Source organism: Suricata suricatta, chromosome 5 (assembly GCF_006229205.1).
Source record: "Suricata suricatta isolate VVHF042 chromosome 5, meerkat_22Aug2017_6uvM2_HiC, whole genome shotgun sequence".
NCBI lineage: Eukaryota > Metazoa > Chordata > Mammalia > Carnivora > Herpestidae > Suricata > Suricata suricatta.
The window spans coordinates 72,903,106-72,924,141 of NC_043704.1; the positions used below are offsets into that span (position 1 = coordinate 72,903,106).

The 21,036-nt window shown below is 52.6% G+C and overlaps 1 protein-coding gene across 1 annotated transcript in view; it reads left to right on the forward strand.

Moving 5' to 3' along the window:
• The window catches only part of XXYLT1 (xyloside xylosyltransferase 1), a 158,617-nt gene that overhangs the window by 6,240 nt on the left and 131,341 nt on the right, over window positions 1-21,036 (forward strand). The window contains exon 2 of the mRNA XM_029939609.1: window positions 17,696-17,843. Coding sequence (XP_029795469.1) covers window positions 17,696-17,843 — 148 coding nt within the window. The remainder of the gene's footprint in view (window positions 1-17,695; window positions 17,844-21,036) is intronic.

Sequence of the window (21,036 nt, forward strand, 5' to 3'; positions counted from 1 at the left end):
TTGGGAACAGTGTGGCCCCGGATATAATCCCCTGACCTCTTTCCCCTCAGATGTGATCTTACAGGTGGCCATGAGGCCTGCCATGTGGCAAGTGGCTGGGTAGTAAGGGTGGCTGCTACTCATGGTCCTAAGTACACGTGTTGGGGGGAGGGGCTCTTTCCGCATCATTTTAGAGAGCAAGTTGCTTACTGGTTCAGTCGGAGGGCAGTGGAGCTTGCTTGTGATCTGCCCAGGCTTATTTCATGATGTCTTTGTCTTATTTTGCTGTAGTAAAAATACAACAGACTGGGTGGCTGAAAAACAAAAGAGATATTTATTCCTCACAGTTTTGGAGGCTGGAAGTCCAAGACCAGGGTGCCAGCAAGGTGCCAGCAAAGGCCCTCTTCTGGGTTGTAGACTGCCAACCTCTTGCTGTGCCCTCACGTGGGGTGTCTTTTATAAGAGCACTAACCCCATTCATAAGCGCCACCTACCGCCCCCCCCCCCCCCCGGGCCCCCATGACCTGATCACCTCTAGAAAGCCCCACCTTCAAATACCATCACACTGGGATTTAGGATTTCAACGTATGAATTTGGGGCAGAGATTTAGACTGAGGCACAGGGTGTCCTCATGTTCTTCTGAGGCTTCCTCAGTTTCCCAGACTATAGTGTTCTCTCCTCAGATCCTCCCCTCCAACCTCCCAACAGCTCATCACAATGCTCTGTGTTCACGCCCCCCACCCCCCAAAACACTGGATACTGGCCTCATTTGGTGTTTAGTTGTGCCCATGCTTTCTCTTTCCTGCTAGGAGGATGAGGCCTCAGTCCTCCTCTGCAAATGCCAGCTTGACTTGGCCTGTGTTCTAGAGTGGGTGCTGTTGTTTCCTGTTAGGATGGTGAAGCTGGAGTGTGTGCTTTATAGGGCACATGTGGTGTAGGCAATATGGATGATCCTACTGTGTCTTCTGAGGGATGGAGTCTTCTCTATGAATGTTCCTTTCTAGAAGTTTCTAGAAGGTTCCATTTCAAGTAAACTGTGAGCGTTATTCAGATTTGTCTCTTTTTAATGGTGTTTGCCTTGTTTTTGTGGCCTGATTGCACACAGTAATTGTTCATAAACTTTTTGAGAATTTTGTCAAGTAATAAACTGTAAGTGATTCTGAAAAGCCAGGCTGCTGGAGAGACCCACATATCCCCAGAGCTTGCTCATATCCCTTGCTCCTACCCACCCTCCTAGCAGGGTCTCGGGCCTTACCCTTGGGGCTCCTACCTCCCTGAGCACTGCGAGGGGCCCTTGCTCTCGTCAGGCCATCATGGCAGTCGAGGATGCAGGTTCTGCGAAACCTGCCCAGATGGCCACGCTCCTTGAGTCCTGGTCGTTGTGGGAGTCTGAGGGGGCTTTGTAGGCTTTGCCAGACAGACAAGTGGATTAGACACTGTGTGAAAACCCTGTGCAGGGTTAGGTATAGTGCGAGCTTTGCTCAGGGTGCCCCAGACCACCTACTGTCTGGTGGAGGGAGGGGCAGGAAGACATCGGACGGGGGATTCCAGGTATGCCAAGACTGGCTTTGGGAGGCTGCAGGGCCTGTCTGGGGCAGGCAGACAGCTTTGGGGATGGGCATGCATAGTAAGTTGGGAGGATGTGACTTTCCCCAATCTTACAGAGGGGGAAACTGAGGCAGCTGGGGCAACAGACTGGCCTTGTCTCCTGTACCTGGCGGGAGAGTCATGACCAGAAGGGGAAGGGCCATCTGGCTGAGTGAGAGCTTGGCTTTCTGACTGGTTGGCGGTGTTCAGACATAGCCTGGGCCATCGGGACTCCAGAACAGTCAGAAGGAGCCACAGAGCCTGTGCTGGCCCGGCCGCCTCTCACAGTGCTCTGCCTTACCGAACCGTCCAGAGTTTTGGTGCACCCTGAGCCCTTCATGCCTCCGGGACTTTGCTCAGTCACTTCCTCCCCTGGAACACCCATCCCTCTCTTCTTTATCTGCTTAGCTTGTTACTCTTCAAGACTAAGCTCTGGTGGGTTCCAGCTGTATGGGAAGCCAGTCCTGACTGCCTCTGTGTTGGCCCTTCTCTCTGAACCCCCGCTGTGCTGAGATTGGCCCTTTTGCAAGCTGCTGGAGGCCAGGGCTATGTCTTCCTGCATTCTGTGTTTCCAGGATGTAGTAGAGCCCAGGACTTTGGGTAGAGTGAGTCTGCACAAGTTTGTTGAACTGGAGGAGGTAATTTGCCAGCATATGTGGATGCTGAAGCATAAATACAGGCTGTGGGGCTGTCTCCTGGGGCCTCCGGAAGCGAAGAGTGGGCTGCTGGGCGTCCGTGTTCCTCTCCGACATTCTGTCAGCATGTGTCTGGCCAACATTTGGAGTCCTTGGCCATCTCTCCTTGGCCTCTTGATTTAAAGATTTCCTTGTAGCTTTTAATATAGGTTCTCCACCCAGGAAGCTGTCCAACATGAAACAAGCTGGGAAGAGCCAGGTGTGTTTTGGAGATTCTTTCTGAGTTTCAGAACTGTCTCCTTGTATCACTAAGAAGAGATACCAGTGCTGGTCTAGGGGAAGCACAAGGGGCTTGGCTTGTGTTTCTGTCCTGGGGCTTTTACTTAGCTCTTGCACCTTATTCAGGTAGAGAAGGTAGGGCTGCTGTGGCTTCTTGACCGGCCCAGAGCCCCCAGCTGGTAGGCAGTGCCTGGAGCCGACACTTGGAGCTGAGGTATGGTGGGCAGGGTCCTGCCCAGGTATCATGTTCCTGGGTTCCAGTCTCTGACTCTGGATTCCATTGACAAGGCCTTTCAGTGTCTCTGAGCCTCAGTTTCTCATCTGTAAGATGGATAGGGACGTTTGAGCCCTGAATAATATTCCATGGCTCTCTTACTGGCATGTGGAAACTGGGTGCTAGAAAGTATCAAGGGACAAGGTCTTTTCTAGACCTTTCCAGAGTGGAAGGGTAAGATACTGGGGGGTTGGGTCTTGCAGCCACAATTCACCTCTTTCTGGGGTAGTTCCTGGAATGGCTCTGACCAGGTCCTTCTTGCTGACTTCTCCCTCATCTCTGGGAGATATTGATTCGTGTCTTGGCCTCTGCCCTTGGAGGGTGGGCCATGTAAACTCTCTCAGATGTTTACCGTTGTCATTGCTGATAGCAGCCGTTGCCACCATTTCAGTGAGAGGCGCCATGCCAGATTCTCCCCTCGCTGTCCTGTTTAATCCTCAGAGTGATCAGACCTGTGAGGAGGGGGGTATTCTTCCCTAGGAAGAGGTTTCACAGGCTTAGTACCTTGCTCAGAGCCACACAGCTCAAGTGGCTGAGCAGTCTTTCGGCCTCTTAAGCACTCTGCCTTAGTGCCTGTGATGTCTGTTTATTTCGGTGGGTCATTCTAGTCTCTCCGAAGGGGGAGTGCTCTGTGAGGCCGGGATCCCAGGAGGCCTGGCGCCCCTGTGCTTGCTGCCCGCTGGGGCCCTGCACACGTAACTTCTTCCCCTTCTTCCCTTCGGAGGGAACCTCAGCGCCTGTGCACATCTCCATCCTCCTCCAGGTTCTGTCCTGCAGGACCAGCCGGAGCCTCTGCAAGTGTGCTGGTCTCAGAGGACTGTGATGCTTGGAACCCCACCTCCTGGGTTTGGCCGCAAGTCATAGGAGGTTAGCGCTGGAGAGAACTGGATAGGTTGTGTCGTCCTGTCCCTTCATGTCACCTATGAGGAAACTGGGGCCCAGAGAGGCCGAGCGACTTGCTCGAGGCCACTCATCTAGTGTTGGTGGACAAAAGGTCTGGGACCCAGGTCTCCTGCCCCTGCTGTGTCCCTGCCTGCCTTCCCTGTTTCTGTGGGTTCTGCTGGTCTCCGTATGCGTGTTTGTCTTCTGTTTTGGTTCTTAGCCTGACCGATTTTTCGGGCCGCGCCCACCTGTGACCGCCCTGCACGTGTCTTACACAGACTGGCTTTGCTTCACACCCCTGGGCAGCTGCTCCACCGTGAAGCTGTGTGGGCCTCCTCGGGCGCAGGCCACAGAGCCGGGGGGCTGGTGTAAGGACTGCCCTGCCATCCCCTGCAGGGTCTGCACCCCGCCAACCCCAGTCCTGCTGTGTCTGTCATGGGGGGGTCTCTGTGTGTCAGGGAGCGGGCTCTCTGTTACATGAGCCAATGTGCACAGCACACAGTAGGTGCTCAGGATACCTCTTTTGCTGCCCAGCTTGCCTTTAAGGTGCAGCTCAGGCCCCCACCTGCAGAGCCCGCTCTCTCTGATGGCCTGTTGCTTTTACCGGCCATCCAATGCCTCTGTGTGTGGTGCTGGTGAAGCCGCCATATGGGGGTGGGGGGGGGGCAGGTGTGCTCCCCGCCTCAGCTCAGCCTGGAGTGGGGGCGGACATGCCTGTCTGGAATGAGTGTGGTGCTGACTGTGGATGGGTCTGGGTTGAGATGCAGCTCTTCCCTCAAGGAGGCGGTGGGGAATTGTTTGCCTTCTCTGAGTTCCTTCCTTACCCACGCAGGTGGCACAGTAATATCACCTGCCTCAAAACATCGTGGGGTTGGGATGAAGGGACCTGTCTGTGCCCAGCACATACTGGGTGTCTGCTGGGGACCTTGGGCATGGCTCCTCTGTCCCCCATGAATCCTGTCCAAGTCTGTGTCCTGCCCTCCTGTGGACAGACCCTGCCTGGGTCCAGCCCTCCAATACCACCATCTCGTGAGCCTGCCCTGCTGGTCTGCAGCTGCTCAGCTGGTGTCCAGGTCAGACCTGGCTGCAGGTGGTCATGCCCAAGTTGGCTGCAGGGATGCTGAGGCTTGTTTCCTTAAAGGGCAGGTCTGGCACAGAGATTCTCGGGCCTGCTTACTCTATTATATCCTGTGTATGTGCCACATAAGAGCCAGGCAGTCACCGAGCCCAGTGGGGTTACACCCTGTCGTCCCCAGGTTCCTCCTTGTGGAAAAGGAACAAGCTTTGGGCTCAAGAGAATGGCTGTTGGGGGAGGAGACAGTGACTTGGAAATACCACAGGAGGGAATCGGACCAGTGCCCTGTGGTTGTTATTTCAGTGGGACTTTGGTCTTGGGTCCCTGGGGCTGGGGTGCTGGAGAACTGGCCATCCTTGGTCAGCCACTGCTGACATCTGAATCATAGCTGGAATCTCGGTACCTGATCGCCCTCCCGGGGTCCGGCTATGCATATGGAAGGTGGGGGCAATGGATAGGGCACGTGGGCTGCCCTCTGGGAGCATGGCCACACGGTGCCCGGCCTCAGGGACGCCGGTCACCCTGCAGTCTACCATGGAGTCTCCCTGGTGTGAGCTGATGGCAGGCACCACTGTGGCTTGTCTGAAGTGTCATTTCTCAGTGTGCTGGTGTCAAACTCAACTCGGCTAGTGACTCCCTTCATCAGTGAAGAGCCAACAGCGACGCTGCTAATTGAGGTTAGTGAGCAGTATTTGCAGAGGATGTAACCTGCTTACGGAGGTTGATCCCATTGACTTGTCTGTTCTTCAGGCTCATGGAGCAGCTTTTGCTTTGATCAGGAACGTGCGCAACGGAAGCCATGTCCTTACCTGGCTCGCTCAGAGAGGTGTTAGACTGTGCGAACGAATGCGAAGTGAAAACATCCCTCTTTACCTACAGCCAAAGCTGTGTCTCAGGCAGCTGGCTCCGGGAGATGAAGTAGGATCCTGCTGCTTAGCCTCTTGGTTTCTGGAGCTGTTGACTCCAAGCCTTTTCTGTGACCTTCAGCATCTGGAATGGATTTATGGAAGTCTTTGAGGGCTTGTTGTAGCCAAAATTAGGGAAGGGGATTCTCACCGCTCCATGGGAGAGTTCCATTCAAGGAATCTGCCTGGTCCCTGGGCCGTGAGGTTGGTGGGGGGGAGAGAGGGGGCAGGTTGCGAGGGAGAGAGCGGGCAGGTGGGGGGAAAGAGTGGGCAGGTGGTGGAGAGAGAGTGGGCAGGTGTTGGGTAGAGAGGGGTCAGCTCCCTGACCCCACTGAGAGCCCTTCATGACCTGCTTCTGTGAGAGTATAAAACTATGCGTCTAATTCGACCAAACCATCTTTAGCCTCCATGTTGCTTTTGAGCCTTGCCCGCCCATGGGCATGCTTTTGGTACAGCTGGGGCATTTGGTTCTGGGTCTGCTCGGTGCGACTTACTGTAGGACCCACCTGTGATGGCACAGCTCGAGAACGTCTTCCCGTCTTTCTGTCTTACCTCATGCGTACCGTTTGTCTGATTGTAGTGTGTTACTGCATTTCTTTTGTAAACTGTTCTGGGAGTTTCTGATTTTTCACACCCTAAGCCACAGAGAACATCTCTGTGTGTGGTGTTTTTCTTCCTTTGAATCATTCCCTGGAGCTCTTCCTCAACTCTCTGTAAGGGGCACCTCACAGCCTGGAGTGGTCTTGTGCCCACAAGTTCTGTCTGAAAATCAGGACCCAGCAGTATTGTGCCTGAGTCGCCCACTGTGTCAGCTTTCTAGTCTACAGAGGTTTTTTTTTTTTTAACCTAATTTATTTTGTACAATCCTGCTTTCTCTCCTCTTAGTATTGTCTTTTCTTTTTAGTATTTTATTTTTTATGCACTGAAAATTTAACTTCTGACACATCAAAATGGAGAAAAATCCAAAAAAAAGGTAACAGATTATGTTTCTATTATATGGGTTAAATAGGTGCTAACATTGTGCTGTATTTGCTTCAGATTCATTTTTTTAAATTTTAATTTCTTTTTTTTTATATTTATTTATTTTTGAGAGACAGAGAAGCAGAGCACAAGTGGGGAAGGGGCAGAGAGAGACTGAGACATGGAATTCAAAACAGGCTCCAGGCTCTGAACTGTCAGCACAGAGCCCTATGTGGGGCTTGAACCCATGAACTGTGAGATCATGACCTGAGCTGAAGTCAGATGCTTAACCGACTGAGCCACCCAGGTGCCCCCAGATCCTTTTTCTTTTTTTTTTTTTAAGAAATAAAATATATCTAGCTTAAAGCTTGCTCCTATTTCTTCCCCTTCCTCCCTGTCCAGAGGTGTTCATTATCACGCATGAGAAGGTGGTGAGCTTTGTGGAGTTGGTGATTTTGTACATTTACCACATATATATGTGTCCCTAAAAATGTATCTGTCTATTTTTTATTGCTTTCTATATTTTAAACAGTTATAAGTTATACAAGTCTCTCTATATCCTTTTGACACTACTTTTTCTCATTCAGTGTATGGTTTTGGGATTTATCCAAGTTGATATGTGTGGGTCTTGTTCACGTATTTTAACTGTTCTGTAGTGTTTCCTGTGGGCAGAGCTGTTTATCCATCTTCCTGATAAGAGGTAACTGGGCTCTTCGCATTTTGTCACCCAAAACCTCGCTACAGTGACCGTCAGGTATGTGTCTGCGTGTACAGATGTGCTTGAGTTTCTCCAGGGCCATGTGGACAGGCATCTCCTGGTTAGGAGTCCGCATGTCTGAAGTCTCATAAGCTCCTGTCTGGGGCAGTGCTCCCTGCCTGCTCCGCCTTCTCCTCAGCATTGGGTGTGCAGACTCCTTTTCCTGGTTATGGGCCCTGCTGCTTTTGTGTTAAGAGGTAGAAGCTTGAGGGGCACTTGGAAGTGGGCAAACTTTGAAGGCAAACTTGAGTGTTCCTTAGTGCCAGCCCAAGAGTTCTGGACCAGTGCTCCAGAAGAGACTTGGAACAGTATTCCAGAAGAGGCTTGGCCCAGTGTTCCAGAAGTCTTGGCCTGGTGTTCCAGAAGAGTCTTGGCCCGGTGTTCCAGAAGAGTCTTGACCCAGTGTTCCAGAAGAGTCTTGGCCTGGTGTTCCAGAAGAGACTTGGCCCGGTGTTCCAGAAGAGACTTGGCCCGGTGTTCCAGAAGAGACTTGGCCTGGTGTTCCAGAAGAGTCTTGGCCCAGTGTTCCAGAAGAGTCTTGACCCAGTGGTCCAGAAGAGTCTTGGCCCGGTGTTCCAGAAGAGTCTTGACCCAGTGTTCCAGAAGAGTCTTGGCCTGGTGTTTCAGAAGAGTCTTGGCCCGGTGTTCCAGAAGAGACTTGGCCCGGTGTTCCAGAAGAGACTTGGCCAGCGTTCCACAAGAGGCTTGGCCCGGCGTTCCAGTCTCCCCTCCACCCCTGCACTGCTGTCTGAGATGGCACAGGGCTTGGTGGGGGGGCAGTGACTTGCCGTGTAGCCTGGGGAGAGCCTCTCTACTCTCCCTGGGCTTCAGTTTCCCTGTCTGAACATGAGAGTCAGATCACTGGCCCATGTGGCTTCCCACTTGTACTTCCACGATCAGCAAAGTGGTCTCCACTTTCCTAGCCATGGGCCCCTAGGCCTGAACCTCTGGCCACTGAGTGGGGGTGAGGGGTGTCTGAGTGGGTGTTGGGGGCCTGCCTTGCAGGGCAGCAGTGGCCTGGTGCTCCCCGATGACCAGTCTTTTCCCCGTGTTGTGAATCCATCTCCTCAGGAAAGTGGTCTGTGTTCTCATACAGTCTGAGGGAAGATTCTCAGATCCCAAGAACTTAGGGCCAGAGCAGATTAATACCAACAGAGGAGAAGCCAAGGGCTGCTGCTGGCCCTTGGGGGACACTCAGGAAAGCATGTTTAAGGTCCATATAGCTGCAGTGGGGGTGCTCTGTGAGCCTTCACTGAGCCATGCTTACCGTGAGTCTGATAGGCGCCAGCACTGCCCCAGGACATTGATGCATGCTGGGTGTATCGATGAACAAAAGAGGCAGAACAGGTCAAATGTCCTGCCTTTGTGGAGCTCACATTCTGACAGGAAGAGGATTAAATGAGCTAATAACATTTGTCTTCTTTGCTGCCTGGACAGACGCTCAAAAAGGGCCAGGTTTAATTTCATCTGTTTCTTGTTCCATGATAAGCAAATGAGGAAATGGTGCCGTGTTCTAGGAGGTGAGTAAGCTACACAGTGCGTTAGCAGGATGAGAGGCCTCAGCAGTGTGGGGCAGTCACGATTTCTAGTTGACAGGCAGGGACACTGTCACTGAGAAGGTGGCGTTTAAGCAGAGGCCCCGAGGAGTGGAGCTGGTCATCGGCCATGACCATGAGGGAGAGTGCAGGCCAGGGCGGCAGGTGGCCTGGTGTGGCACGGGGAAGCAGCCTGGGGGCCCTATGGCAGGAGCACAGAAGGGCCAGTGAGGATGCTGGCTATGACTGGTGACGGGAGGGGCTCCTGCTGGGTTTCCAGTGGAGAAGGGCCACTCTGGCCGCTGTGTGGAGGAGAGGATGAAGGGGAGGCCCATTAGGAGGCCGGTGTCCTGGCCCAGGGAGAGAGGACGGTGGCTTGAGCAGGTACAGGCATTGGGGTGAGGGGGAGTGTGCGATTCGGGACCCTCCAGGGACAGGGTGCTCAGGAGCACGACAAGGCTCTCTACACTCATCCAGGCATGGACTTGTGGCCTCCGGAAGGCTGGGAAGTCAGTGGGGCTCTGCCCTCCGAGAGGGACTAAAAGAAGAAGAAAGGTGGAATGAGGGCAGTCCCCAGTGACTGGCAGGTGGCTCGCATTCTAGGATCAGAAAGGCCTGGGCTCAGATCTGGGCCTCAGCCATCCAGCAGGCTACCTTGGACCGGCGACATCCCCTTTACGGAGGGCACGGTCATGGCAAGGGTTGGATGAGCTCATGTCTGCCCACGCTGCTGCTGACACACGTTTCTCCTCATTTCCTGGCGGAGCAACGATGCACAGGTGCCAGCGCCTGGCTGGTGGGTTGGGGGGTGTGGTGCCCCGATGGGCCAGGGTGGGGGCCGGAGCTCTTGGCTGGAGGTATGGGGGGGGGGGCGCCCCGGAGGAGCCAGGAGGTCCACTTCTGACGCCAGCCAGCCCGACCTTGAGGAAGGCGCCGCTCAGGCTGTGAACGCCTCCGGGCTGTCGGGGCTGTGCTTGGCATTTTAAACACATCATCTCACCCCCAAGAAGAGGTGATGCACACAGAGCAGTGTCTCCAGAGTCAGGTCATTTGAATGTTTCCTTCACGGTTTTTGCCCAAGTCCCATAACCGCCTGCCGCCTTACCGACTTAATGTGTATTTTAAACCAGCTCCTCTTCTTTAAATCTTTTTTCTTATCCTCTACTTAGGTGTTAGCTGTGAAATCATAGCTCCGAAGTGTTTTTGCTAATTTTCTAGTATTTTACATATCAAAATCAGTCCATCAGTATTAAAGGGAGAGGTCTGTGTGCCCCTTAGAAGTATCTTTTGTACCCCGCCCCGCCCCCTTCCCTCCCACCCAACGAGTTTGCTGCAGCTAGGAAAGCCCTGGGCAAAGGGTTACATGAAACCTAGGAAAGCTGGCAAATGGTGGGTGCTGTCCTGGAGTCTGACGGGTCCTTGCTTGGGCTCCAGCTGTGGCCCTTGCCAGAGGGCCAGGAGGGGAGTGGGGACCTTGTGGGGCAGGGCCCCTACCGGGGGTCACTTCCTGCCTGCCGGGTTGAAGCTGCTGCTGGCTAAGTGCGTCCCTTTGGGTGTCACTCTGGTAAGACTGCAGTGTTCTTTGGGAGGTCAGAGGTCATGGGAGATTGCCCCCCCAAACAGAACGAATGGAGGAGCCTGGAGAAGACCCGACGACGGCTTACAGTCAGTGGACTTCTCAGAGCCGATAGACCAGGCTGCGCACCCCAAGGCTTCACAGCACCGTCCTGATGCTGCAGTTCTCTCTCTCCTTCCATCTCCCCCATCCTGTGGCTGCTTTCCTTCCGTCTCATACTGTCTCTCATCTTTTGGGGTGGAAAACACTATATTGTAGAAAATTGGCTTCTACTGTCAGAAAATTAAGCATTAGATGTTAAGTACCAAACCTCCTAATTTGTAAGAGGCAAGTTAAGGAATGATTATAACCACTAGGTAAGGACTGCTTTAAAGAGATCACTAAATGTCTTCCTTAGTGAGTGCTGGAAAAGGCTGCGAGTGACCAGGGAGGGCACTGGGGTTGAGAAGAGGGAGCTGGGGCCTGGAGGCCCAGTGGCAGGTGGCGAGCGGCAAGGTGAAACCGGCTGCATGCGTTGTGCTGTGGAAATTACGGATGTCCAGTGATGGAGCCCCTCCGCTGGGTCAGAAATATCTGGAAGGTCATGAAGCCACAGTCTGATGTCAGTGTTGGCTGGTCATGAACACAGAGACCGGAAGATGGCACTGACCTGTTTTTTTTGTTTTTTTAATGCTTCCATTTTTCTTTTGCAGTCGCGTTATGGTTCACTCACAGTCCACCTCAGAGGAGTGTCTGGGCCGCTCCCTCTGTCCTCTTCATTCCCCTCCGTGTGTTGCCTTCCAAGGACATGGCTCCTTCCCAGTAGTTTGCTGTGGTTCCAGGTCATCCTGGAAATTCCCCAGGAGGGCCCGGATGTTTGAAGGCCTACAGAGCAGAGCACCTACAAGACACTGCATCCTTTTCCTTGTTATTGTCAACCTCGCAACGTGTCCGTGTTGCTATGCTAATAAGGTCTTTATCTCTTTACCTGCTTGCCAAAGACCTCCTTCCCACAGGAGGCGAGGAGGACCGCATAGTGCAAAGGGTAAGGAATGTGGGTGCAGCCACACTGGGCACAGGAGGGCACTGTGTCCAGTTCCTGAGTCCGGGTTCTTCTCTCCTCCTGTCACGGTGGCCTGCTCTTCCTTGGGGCTGACGCTTGATTCCTCTCTTAGGGCATCTGGAGTCAACGGAGAATTGAGGTTTGAAAGGGGGTGGGGGTTGACCTTCGACAGTCATCCCCTCTCCATTACGGGCCAGAAACTCGGACATGGTGCAAACTTGAGAGAGGAGAGATGGAGGAGGTAGAGGGAAGGATCCGGCACATGGGTGAGACTGTAGAGTCTCTCCTTCCTACCCCGCTGGGGCACATCCCTACAGAGCCTCCTGCTGCTCCTCAGGTGAAGACGTTCTGGACCTCTTGCCACCGCGGTCTTCTCCTCTGGAGAAGCTTGCCCACAGCCTTCTTGCAGTGTGATTTCCAGAGCGGATTTCCAGCACCCTGAGGCCATCTGATTGGCACTGAGTCCAGTGGGGGCGCTGCTCGCGCTGCTCACACTGCCTGAGGACCACCTGCGGTACAGTCACTGGGACGCGGGTTCCAGATGAAGATTCCTGAGCTGTCCTGCAAACTGACTCCGCTATCTGGGGGGAGGACCCAGGAGTCTGCACGCTGCAGTTGGAGAGCTTTGGATCCCAACTACCCTCCTGGCCATGGGGCTGCTGCCCGCGGGGTCATGTTGTTCGACCCTCAGTCACCTGCTGACCGGGGAGTCTTTTCTGAGATACTGGACCTGTTTCTTTTACACCGTGTTTCCTCCTAGTCCCCCCTTCCCTGGCCAACTCGAGGTTTTGGAGAAATGGACTCTGCTGAAATCTTGTAGGGAATCTTGTAGGAATCTCAGCACATTCACTACAAATCTGGTTATCTGGGAACTTCTGATGGTGCAGTAAGTGTGAGGTGGAGATGAGGGTGGGGGAGGGAACCAGACAAAATGTTTTGTAGCAGCTGGACACCTTGTAGTGAGGACGGCGGGAGGGTCTGTAGCTTTTGAGCTGGAAGTAAAGTGGGTCATGAGAATGGACATTGGGAATTCTTTGGAAATTAGATGTGCAGGCTTCCTTTTTTCCCCTTCAGCTGTTTGTGCTTCTGCCTGGCAAAATTAAATTACATCTAGGACATCTTGCCGAAGTGATAAAAGTCACATTAGAAAGGGGGATGAAACTGAGCACCCATAGCACTGGGGAGGAGCTCTGGAGTGGTGAGTTTGGACACTGGTGCTGCTGGGGGCATGAGTCCAGAGGCAGGTGCAGAAGCCTTCCTACTCTGTGCTCCGGGCAGCCCCTCGGGGCAAGTGGACACCCATTTGCTGTTCCTGTAGGACATAGATTCTAGGCTGTGGCAGGTGCACCAGGAATGTTAGATTTGTGTGGTTTCCCAGAGCTTTGTGCTGTCATTCTTCCCTCCAGCATCTGTTCTGGGGACAGCCTCTGGCTGAGCACGGGGAGGCGATGCCGCTATCCTGTGGCACTGTGTCCTCGGCTGGAGGAGCTGATGTTCTTCAGGCAGACCTTGCCTTGGTGTTTCCTGGAAATCCGGCTGTCTCCAGAGCCAGCCACTGTCACCTCGTTTCTTGGCTCCAAGATCATGGTTTGACATGACTCCCAGTAGTGCATGCCAAGTGGTAAATGCGTTTTCTCCACCAAGTTGCACTAAGGCGGGGCATTGCCTTAAGTCTTCTGTGCATGTGTAGAGGGGCAATGACCTGGCTCTTCAGGCCTGTCTGTGCCCACAAGCCCAGGGCCAGGCTGGCAGAGATGTCCACCTCTGCCTGACTCCAGACTGCCGTTCTGGTTGCTTTGGTCTCCTCCTGTTGGAAATGTCGAGAACATGTTGTGCATGGTAGGTATGAGGCAAGCTTCCCCTCTCCCCGCATCCCGAAATTACCCTTTTCCAAAGAGTTGAGTCTTTCCAGAGTCTCTTACATTACACAGTGCTGTCTCAATTACATGCTTTATTTGAACAATAAAGTACGGCTGGAGAACACCTTAGCCTGAAACAACCTCAGTCATTATTGACTTTAAGTGCTTCTAGAAGTCACTTGACAGAATTAATTAAAAATAAGAGGAAGCAAATACATTTAACACAAATTTAGTCAATGTTCCTGGGGTTTTGATTTCATAATTACAAGTGTAGAATATTGATATAAGTGAGCCTTTAAGATCACTAATATAAGGAAGATAGTAACTGACTACAGATCTATGATTATAGGCTGACAAAAAAAACCCCAACTGCCTTGGTGACATGAACATGGATCCTTGTGAGTTGGGATACCATTTCCAATGACACTGTCCTATGTAAAATCACAAGGGGGCTGTATCCAACATCTTTCTATTTTTTAATTTTTAAAATGTTTTTTATTTATTTTTGAGAGACAGAGAGAGACAGTGTGAGCAGGGGAGGGCCAGAGAGAGAGGGAGATACAGAATCTGAAGACAGGCTCCAGGCTCTGAGCTGTCAGCACAGAGCCCAACGTGGGGCTTGAACCCACGAACCATGAGATCATGACCTGAGCTGAAGCCTTAACTGACTGAGCCACCCAGGTGCCCCTGTACCCAACATCTTAAATGGGTGACAAGGATGGTGTGTTCTAGAAAATGGCTCTGGATGACTTGACTCAGACTGATAAAGGCTCTTAAGTTGAGGATGCTCATGCAAAGCTCACAGGAATCATTTTGTAAGTTGGGTGTGAGAAAAACAGTATTTTATAAGTAATGGGATTTTAATTTTAAGTATATGTATAAATAAATCAATAAAAGTTACAAATAGTGGTTGACTTTTTACTCTAAACCCCCCAAACCACATAGTCAAATTTGTGCAAACCACTGTTTTAGATCTTCTCATTGGCCAGTTGCCTTCAATGTGGGAATCACTTCATAGTCCTTCTGGTTTTCTGGGTTGTCTGGCGATTCTCCCCACAGCCCCTGAGGTTGGGGATTTGAAAGATGGAAGGAAGGGTGGGAGGGGTGACATTTTCTCTGCCTCTCTCCCTCATTTCACCTTCCGTCACTCTTGCCTCACTGCCGCCTGCCAGGCACCAGACCTGGGGCCGGACCCTGCCCCTGCCCTCGGAAGGTCACAGTTTGCAAACTGGTTTTAGACCCTGGTAGGCCTGGGTGTTTTGATTCACACTTGTAGTGTCCGTGGTTTGCTTCTTGCTACGTGTTAATGGAACATATTAATTTGTCTTTAAGTAGATTTATTATATGAAATATTCATTGGGGCAGGCGCTTCACTGTGCAGCATTTGGAACAGTGTGCTGAGTACGGTTTGTCCTCATAAATCTATTAATGCTGATAGGAGGTAATTGTCTCCCGTGAAGCTTTGGGGGGGGTGGGTAGGGGAAGAAGCTGGCTGCCGAGCCGGTCTCTCCCAGCCGGGCTCCGGCAGGCTCTGCTCTGCGTGTGTATGTACGTGAGTGTGTTTGGTTACACATATCTGTTCTCTGTCTTCCTTTTTAATGAATGCAGAGGCTTCCAAATCTGAGAGAGCTCTCTTGTCAGCTCCTAGCTTGTCAAATTCCTGCTTCCAGCTACGGTTTGGAGGTGTAATGAGGCTCCGAGGGAAAAGCTGGCTTATGAGTTAAGACTGATCTGCGAGGAGAGGGGATTCAGGGGTCCGAGGATGGTGACAGGGGACAGAATGCTAATACTTAGGAGTCAGTGCAGTGCAGCAGCCTGTGAGCGAGGTGCTTGTCCTAGTCAGTCCTAAAAGCCACCCTACAAGTTAAGTGTTATTATTTTTGCATAACAGATATTCTGTTAAACACATTCTGTATCATTTCAGATTGGCTTAATGCCTTCATTACTGAATTAGTAAATTCGTTTAGTTCGACAAACCTCTATAAAGGCCTGTCCTGTGGCCAGTGGCTGGGCACGGGGCACAGAGCAGTCATAACCTCTGGCCTTAGTGAGCATCTTCCAGACACAGAAACAGACCTGTAGAGGTGTCAGACAGGGAAGTGGAGCCTCTCTCTGTGTGACAGAGGGTGCAGAGGAGGACGTGATGAATCGTGGGAGGCTGAGCCAAGGCCGGAGCTGGTGTCTGGGCAAGGTTGGGAGGTTGGGTAAGAGTTTACCAGACACATGGGGGTCTGGAGGAGTCCCCCATGGTGTGAAGAGCAGGTGCAGGTATACAAGGGTGTAGGACAGGGTGGGGACAGCCTGGTTCAGTTCTTCCCAGTCTGCAGAGGAGAGAGGGTGTCGGGGGCATCCAGAATCACCAGTGCAGGGTCTTCGACGCCTTGCTGAGAAGTTAGACAATAACTAATGGCAGTGAGCCACTGGAGGTTTTGAAGCCAAGAAGAGAGGAAGTGAATTTGGATATTTGGAAAGTTGCTCTAGAGGCACAATAGAGGCTGGTTTGGGGGGACAAGGCAGGAGGTGGGGAAACCTAGGGTCTGTGGCAACCCGGAAGTCATGGGTGGGTTGAGGGGAGCGCAGGGGTGGGGGTGTAGGAGGTAAAAGGCATAATTTGGCATCTGTGTTGGGGAACAGCAGAACTGGTCAGGATTCTCCATCTCAGGTCAAGAAGTCATGAAAGAGAAAAAGGAGTCAGGAAAAGGAGAGGAAAATAGTTTATTAGGAGAAAAGTGTGAAATACATTTTTAAAAGACTTACAAAGAGATACAAGAACGATGAAGCTAACGCAATATGAAAGTTTTTCAAAGTTTAGTGGTGTACCCGAAATTTAAGTGGACTTCTAGACAAAAGCAAACACTTAAGTGAGTTAAGACAAAAACAGGTTTCTGGCCCAACACAGAACCTAAAGTAGGGAGAAGGGAGAGGAAGGTTTGCCGACCACCTCAGGGCCGTGAGCGGTGGTCATTCTAACCGTCTGGCCCCTGACAGCTGTGGAGGTGCAGGCTGGGCAGGTAACGTGCTGAGCCCGGGGGAGCAGAGGGCAGGGTGGACGTGGGTGATGGGATGGGGCCCACCCACTAAGGACTTCTCCTGCACCACCCATACCTGTCTTTTCTCCTGCTGGCAGAGCCCATCAGCACTTGGTGTCCTGGAATTGGTATTGTGGTGGCTGAGTGGCACGTGACAGCCTGACAAGTTTGTCCTGTCCTGTCAGCTACCAAGGAAGAGGGAGGTTGAAAGGGTCATCGGCAGCTCTCTTGTGAGAGAGAAGGAGGAACACCCAGGCTTCTGGCCTGGGCTGCATTTACCACTCCTGTGCGGTCTGGTCTTCTATATGTTGGGGAGCATGGAGCAACGGGGAGACTGTGCAGGACCTGCGTGAGCAGAGTGTGGTATTTTGGTAGCTTGTGCGAGGCTGGGCTGTACGTGGGATGGATTTATAATCTGGAATGATGTCAGACAAGGAAAAACCAACTCCTTAGGGTCCTGGCCACGCTGATGCAGTTACTATTGAGAAAACAGATGCATTTGTAGTGGAAAGATTGTGAAACTTGGAATCTAGAGACCAGGGTTCATGTTCTGCCCTGCCACTTAGTAGCTATGTGACCTTGGGAAAGTGTCCCCTCTCCGAGCCTCTTCTTTCTCATTTGTGATTACAATAATTTGTAATTATAATAGAGCTCTAAGAGTGACATCTGCCTCGCTGAAGTTCCGGGTTGTCACCGACGTTGGTGTGCGTGAAAGTATTTCATAAATTGCAGAGCTCTGTTCAGCAGCTGGTGACCTTTCTAGACCCTAAGCATTTTGCAGAAAGCAGTGCCTGGTTATTCCTTATACCTCTCATCACACCTCCAAAGCATCAGGGACCCCCAGGAAATGATGGTTGCATTTATGGATGAATCTGCTGCAGAACTAGGCATTTTCTGGGGCCATTTGCTAGTGGCCCGCTCCTATATACACCCTTGGACAGGGAGGTAGAGCATCTGACACATGTAGTGGCCCCCAAGAGCGGCGAGGCTGGCGCCGGACGCCAAGGCAATGCTGAGGGTCCCAGATCTCGGGACTGGACGTTTTAACATGGTTTCCAGTTTGACGGTGGCCCAGCTTGGAGTTCAGAAGCAGAAAGCAGACTGGGGACTGCCCCCACTCCTCTGCTGCGTGCCCCCCAACATTCATGCCTGCACAAGTCTGACACATGGGGTCCTTGTCCTTACGGCCAGCTCACCATCGTTCTCCGTTTTCCTAACCCTCCCTTGGGACGCCCTGCTCATGGCCCCTGGAGGGGAAGTGGCGTGTGCGGGCATCTGTAGCCGATTTGCTCACTCCTGTGGTTTCATCGTCCTGCCGCAGGTCGTCTTCCACGATGTCGGTGTGCTGACAGACAAGCTCTTCCCAGTGGTGGAAGCCATGCAGAAGCACTTCAGTGCCGGCTCAGGGACCTACTACAGCGACTCCATCTTCTTCCTCTCTGTCGCCATGCATCAGATTATGCCCAAAGGTAACTTGGTGGACTGCAGGGCGCTAGCCCTGGTTTTTGACTTTCGCATCTATTCCCCCGGCTCCGATCCTTCTCCAATTTCAGAAGGGCTCCAAGGGGCTCAAGGGAGAGTTCGAGGGGGCCGGCCACACCCTTTGTGTAACAGGCCTTCCTGCACAGAGACTCAGGGGCAGGGTCCTGGGTTGTACAGCTGCTGGGGCCCATTCACGAGGACAGTGGGAGTTGTGTGGTGTGGTATCCCCGGACTCAGGCAGGGCGTCTGGGCTTCAGGCCTGGCTCTCTCCCTGCACACACACCCTCGTCTGGGACTATGTTTGCTCATCTGCAAAATGGCAGGTCAGACTAGGGAATCCTCCATCCAAATCTGTGGTCCTCCTCTCTCTAGTTTTTACCTATACTTCTCTGACTTTAAAATACCCAGTCTTGTTGGGCATCCTACTTCAGTTCAGGTCATTAATTCATGTTTGTGGGTTTGAACCCCACATCGGGCTCTGTGCTGACAGCTCAGAGCCTGGAGTCTGCTTCAGATTCTGTGTCTCCCTCTCTCTTTCTTCCTCCTCCACTTGTGCTCTCTTACTCTCTCTCTCTCGAAAATAAACATTAAATAACTTAAAAAAAATCCAGTCTAGATGTGAGAGGTGCAAATTATAACTAAGATTTTTCTGGAACTTTGAGACATGATCAGAGGATTTTCTGGGCTTTGGTCCCTCTGGGGCAGAAGAGATTGATTGGCCTGTGACAGGTTGGGTTTGTGTGGAAATGCTGGCAGGTCTGGTCACCTGTGGATCAGAACCCTTGGAGGGTTCTTGTCGGTGGGGTGTCCCAGGCTGCTGGGCTATCCTCCTCCCAGGGGTCTGTGATTGTTTCTGGAGCCCTGGAGATTCCCTCTAGTTTCTGGCCTGGTGAACTCTGACCTGAGGTTTCTGGGGCAAGGAGAGGAGTTCCTGGTTCTTGGGGTAGCTGCGACTTGAGATGTGACTGGTTGCATTTCCAACAATCACACCAGGCAGAACTTGATGGCCCAGGGGACAGCCGGGCCAATTGGTGGAGGCCTGCTGCTCCAGCCCAGTGGCTCAGATATGAGGGTCAAGTTAGGAGCCACAGTGTTTGAAGGGGCCTGTTAGCCAGGAACTCAGGAGCTGCAGGTTGAAGCTGGATTCCCCTTTGCAGTGTGGTGTCCCTGGACTCCATAGGCAATTCTAGCCCGCCCACTGCGGCTATGACTTTGTCTCCACCAGGCAAGTCACCGCACCAAAGAGGCCTCTGGATGTTCTCTTAACTGGAAGGCAAGAGCTCAGGGAGACTCACTGAGCAGGAGTCTGGCGGAGAGAGGAGGGCATGGAGGAAAAGGTAACATTTGTGATTCTTCGCAGAAGCCAGTGCAGCTCTGTGAGCTCACCAAGTCCTTCCAGCAGCCCTGCGCGGCCATAGCTGGGAGACTGAGGAGCTGACCTGCCCAGGGTTAGACGGCCATGTAGGTGGCAGAGCTGGGATTTGGGCCCCGGTCAGTCTGACTTGGTGGCTTGCTTCTCTAAATAGCAGCTCCTTCTATTGCCTATGGTGTGCTGTGTGTGGTCCCTCTGGGCAGGACTGGCGCTGGTGCTGTGGGCAATGTAGATGGGAGGAAGGTGTGCTTCCTGCTGTCCTGGATTCTTGGAGGAGGCAGACGAAGTGCTCCCAGCCCTGCTACCAGCCACTTGTGTGCCTTTGCTGAGGCCACTTTGCCTCCCTAGGCCTCCGTGTCCCCACCTACAAAATGAGGGGGCTGATCTAGTGAGCTATTTCCGCTTGCGTTGTGAAGAGTCCAGACTTACGGGAATCCCCCTGTGGGTTTCTGTGGTTCTACCCTAGCCTACCTCTCTCTCCTCCCCACACCCCCTCCTACAGTCCATCCTGATTGGTGCATAGATGAAGCTTTGGAGCAGGATTCTGCTTGGTCAAAGGATTCCATGATTAAACTCATTTGAAATGTCTTGGCTAGATGGGCCTTTAGGGCCTGGCCAGCCCTACTGTCCTGATGTGTGTGTGATTGGCTCAGCGAAATGCTGTGAGGGAAGAATCGACAAGGGACAGCAGGAGATCTGGGAAGAGGCGTGCCCGATTTTCCCCTCCCTGCCTCCCATCTCCCCCTCCCCCACTGCCTCATCAGCTGGTAGGTCACTGCCAGTATGTGCTAAACTCTAGGCCAGGTCATGCTGTGGGCCACCCAGAGGCAGGGGAAATACAGCTCCTTGGAGATGGTCGGAGCAATGCTAGTTGCGTGGCACAGTGCTGGGCAGGGCCAGGCAGATGAGGAGAGTTAGAGAGCCCCCAGGTGGCCGCCCCTTTGCTCTCTCTGACTTGGCCCTGCCCTAAAGCCTGGCCTTGCCCAGGGGGACGATGTCTGCAGGAACAAGGCTGTGGCCAGAGCTTTGCTGTCTCTGTGTTAGGTCAGTTTTCAGTTTCCGTCCAAGTCCAAGTGGGATCGTGCCTCCAAGGGGCCCATGTCAGGTGGGGAAGGAGCTGATGTGCCCAAACAGGGAGTCCGTCCTATAGGTGGGTAGTAGAGTGTTGCCAGAGATTTGCTTTTACATCTACCCAGAGTCCACTTCCTGAGAAGAGAGTTACTAGGAGTTACTAAAATCTGATAGTCATAAAATGAAACGAGCAGCCTTGGGAGTCCCTGCGGAGTCGGGCGCCTCTGCCGAGCTGTCTGGCTGCCACGCGGCCCTTGGCGGGGCTGCGGTCTGGCTGCCACGCGGCACTTGGCGGGGCTCCGGCTCCTCCGGCTCGTCCTGCGAGCCTTGGAAAGCATGCTTTGTTTTCCAGCACCGTCAGTGCTGCCCCGAGTTTGTCATGGCTCCTTATTGCCGCCTTTTGGATATTCATCTATTCTTTTAAATCCTAGAAATCACTGTAGTTTCGTGCTTTGTTGGTGGTTTTGTTCTTGTATCATTAGTGCATTTTTTACTACTCTGGTTATTTTGTTTCTTTCACAGAGTCCTTTTTTCCTCTGGGAAAACGAGAAGGGAGCTAGGTGGGTCACGAGCCCTTGGTCCCACCCAGAAAGGCAGGGTCAGAAAAACTTAGGTTCCTCTGATTTCTGTCTCCGGAGGAGGTCCTGTCTGGTGCTTGTCCCAGACATGCAGGGTATTTCTCTGTGCTAAAGCCTCCCCTCGCCCTCCCCTTCCTGGAGAATAAGGGTCACCCTTTT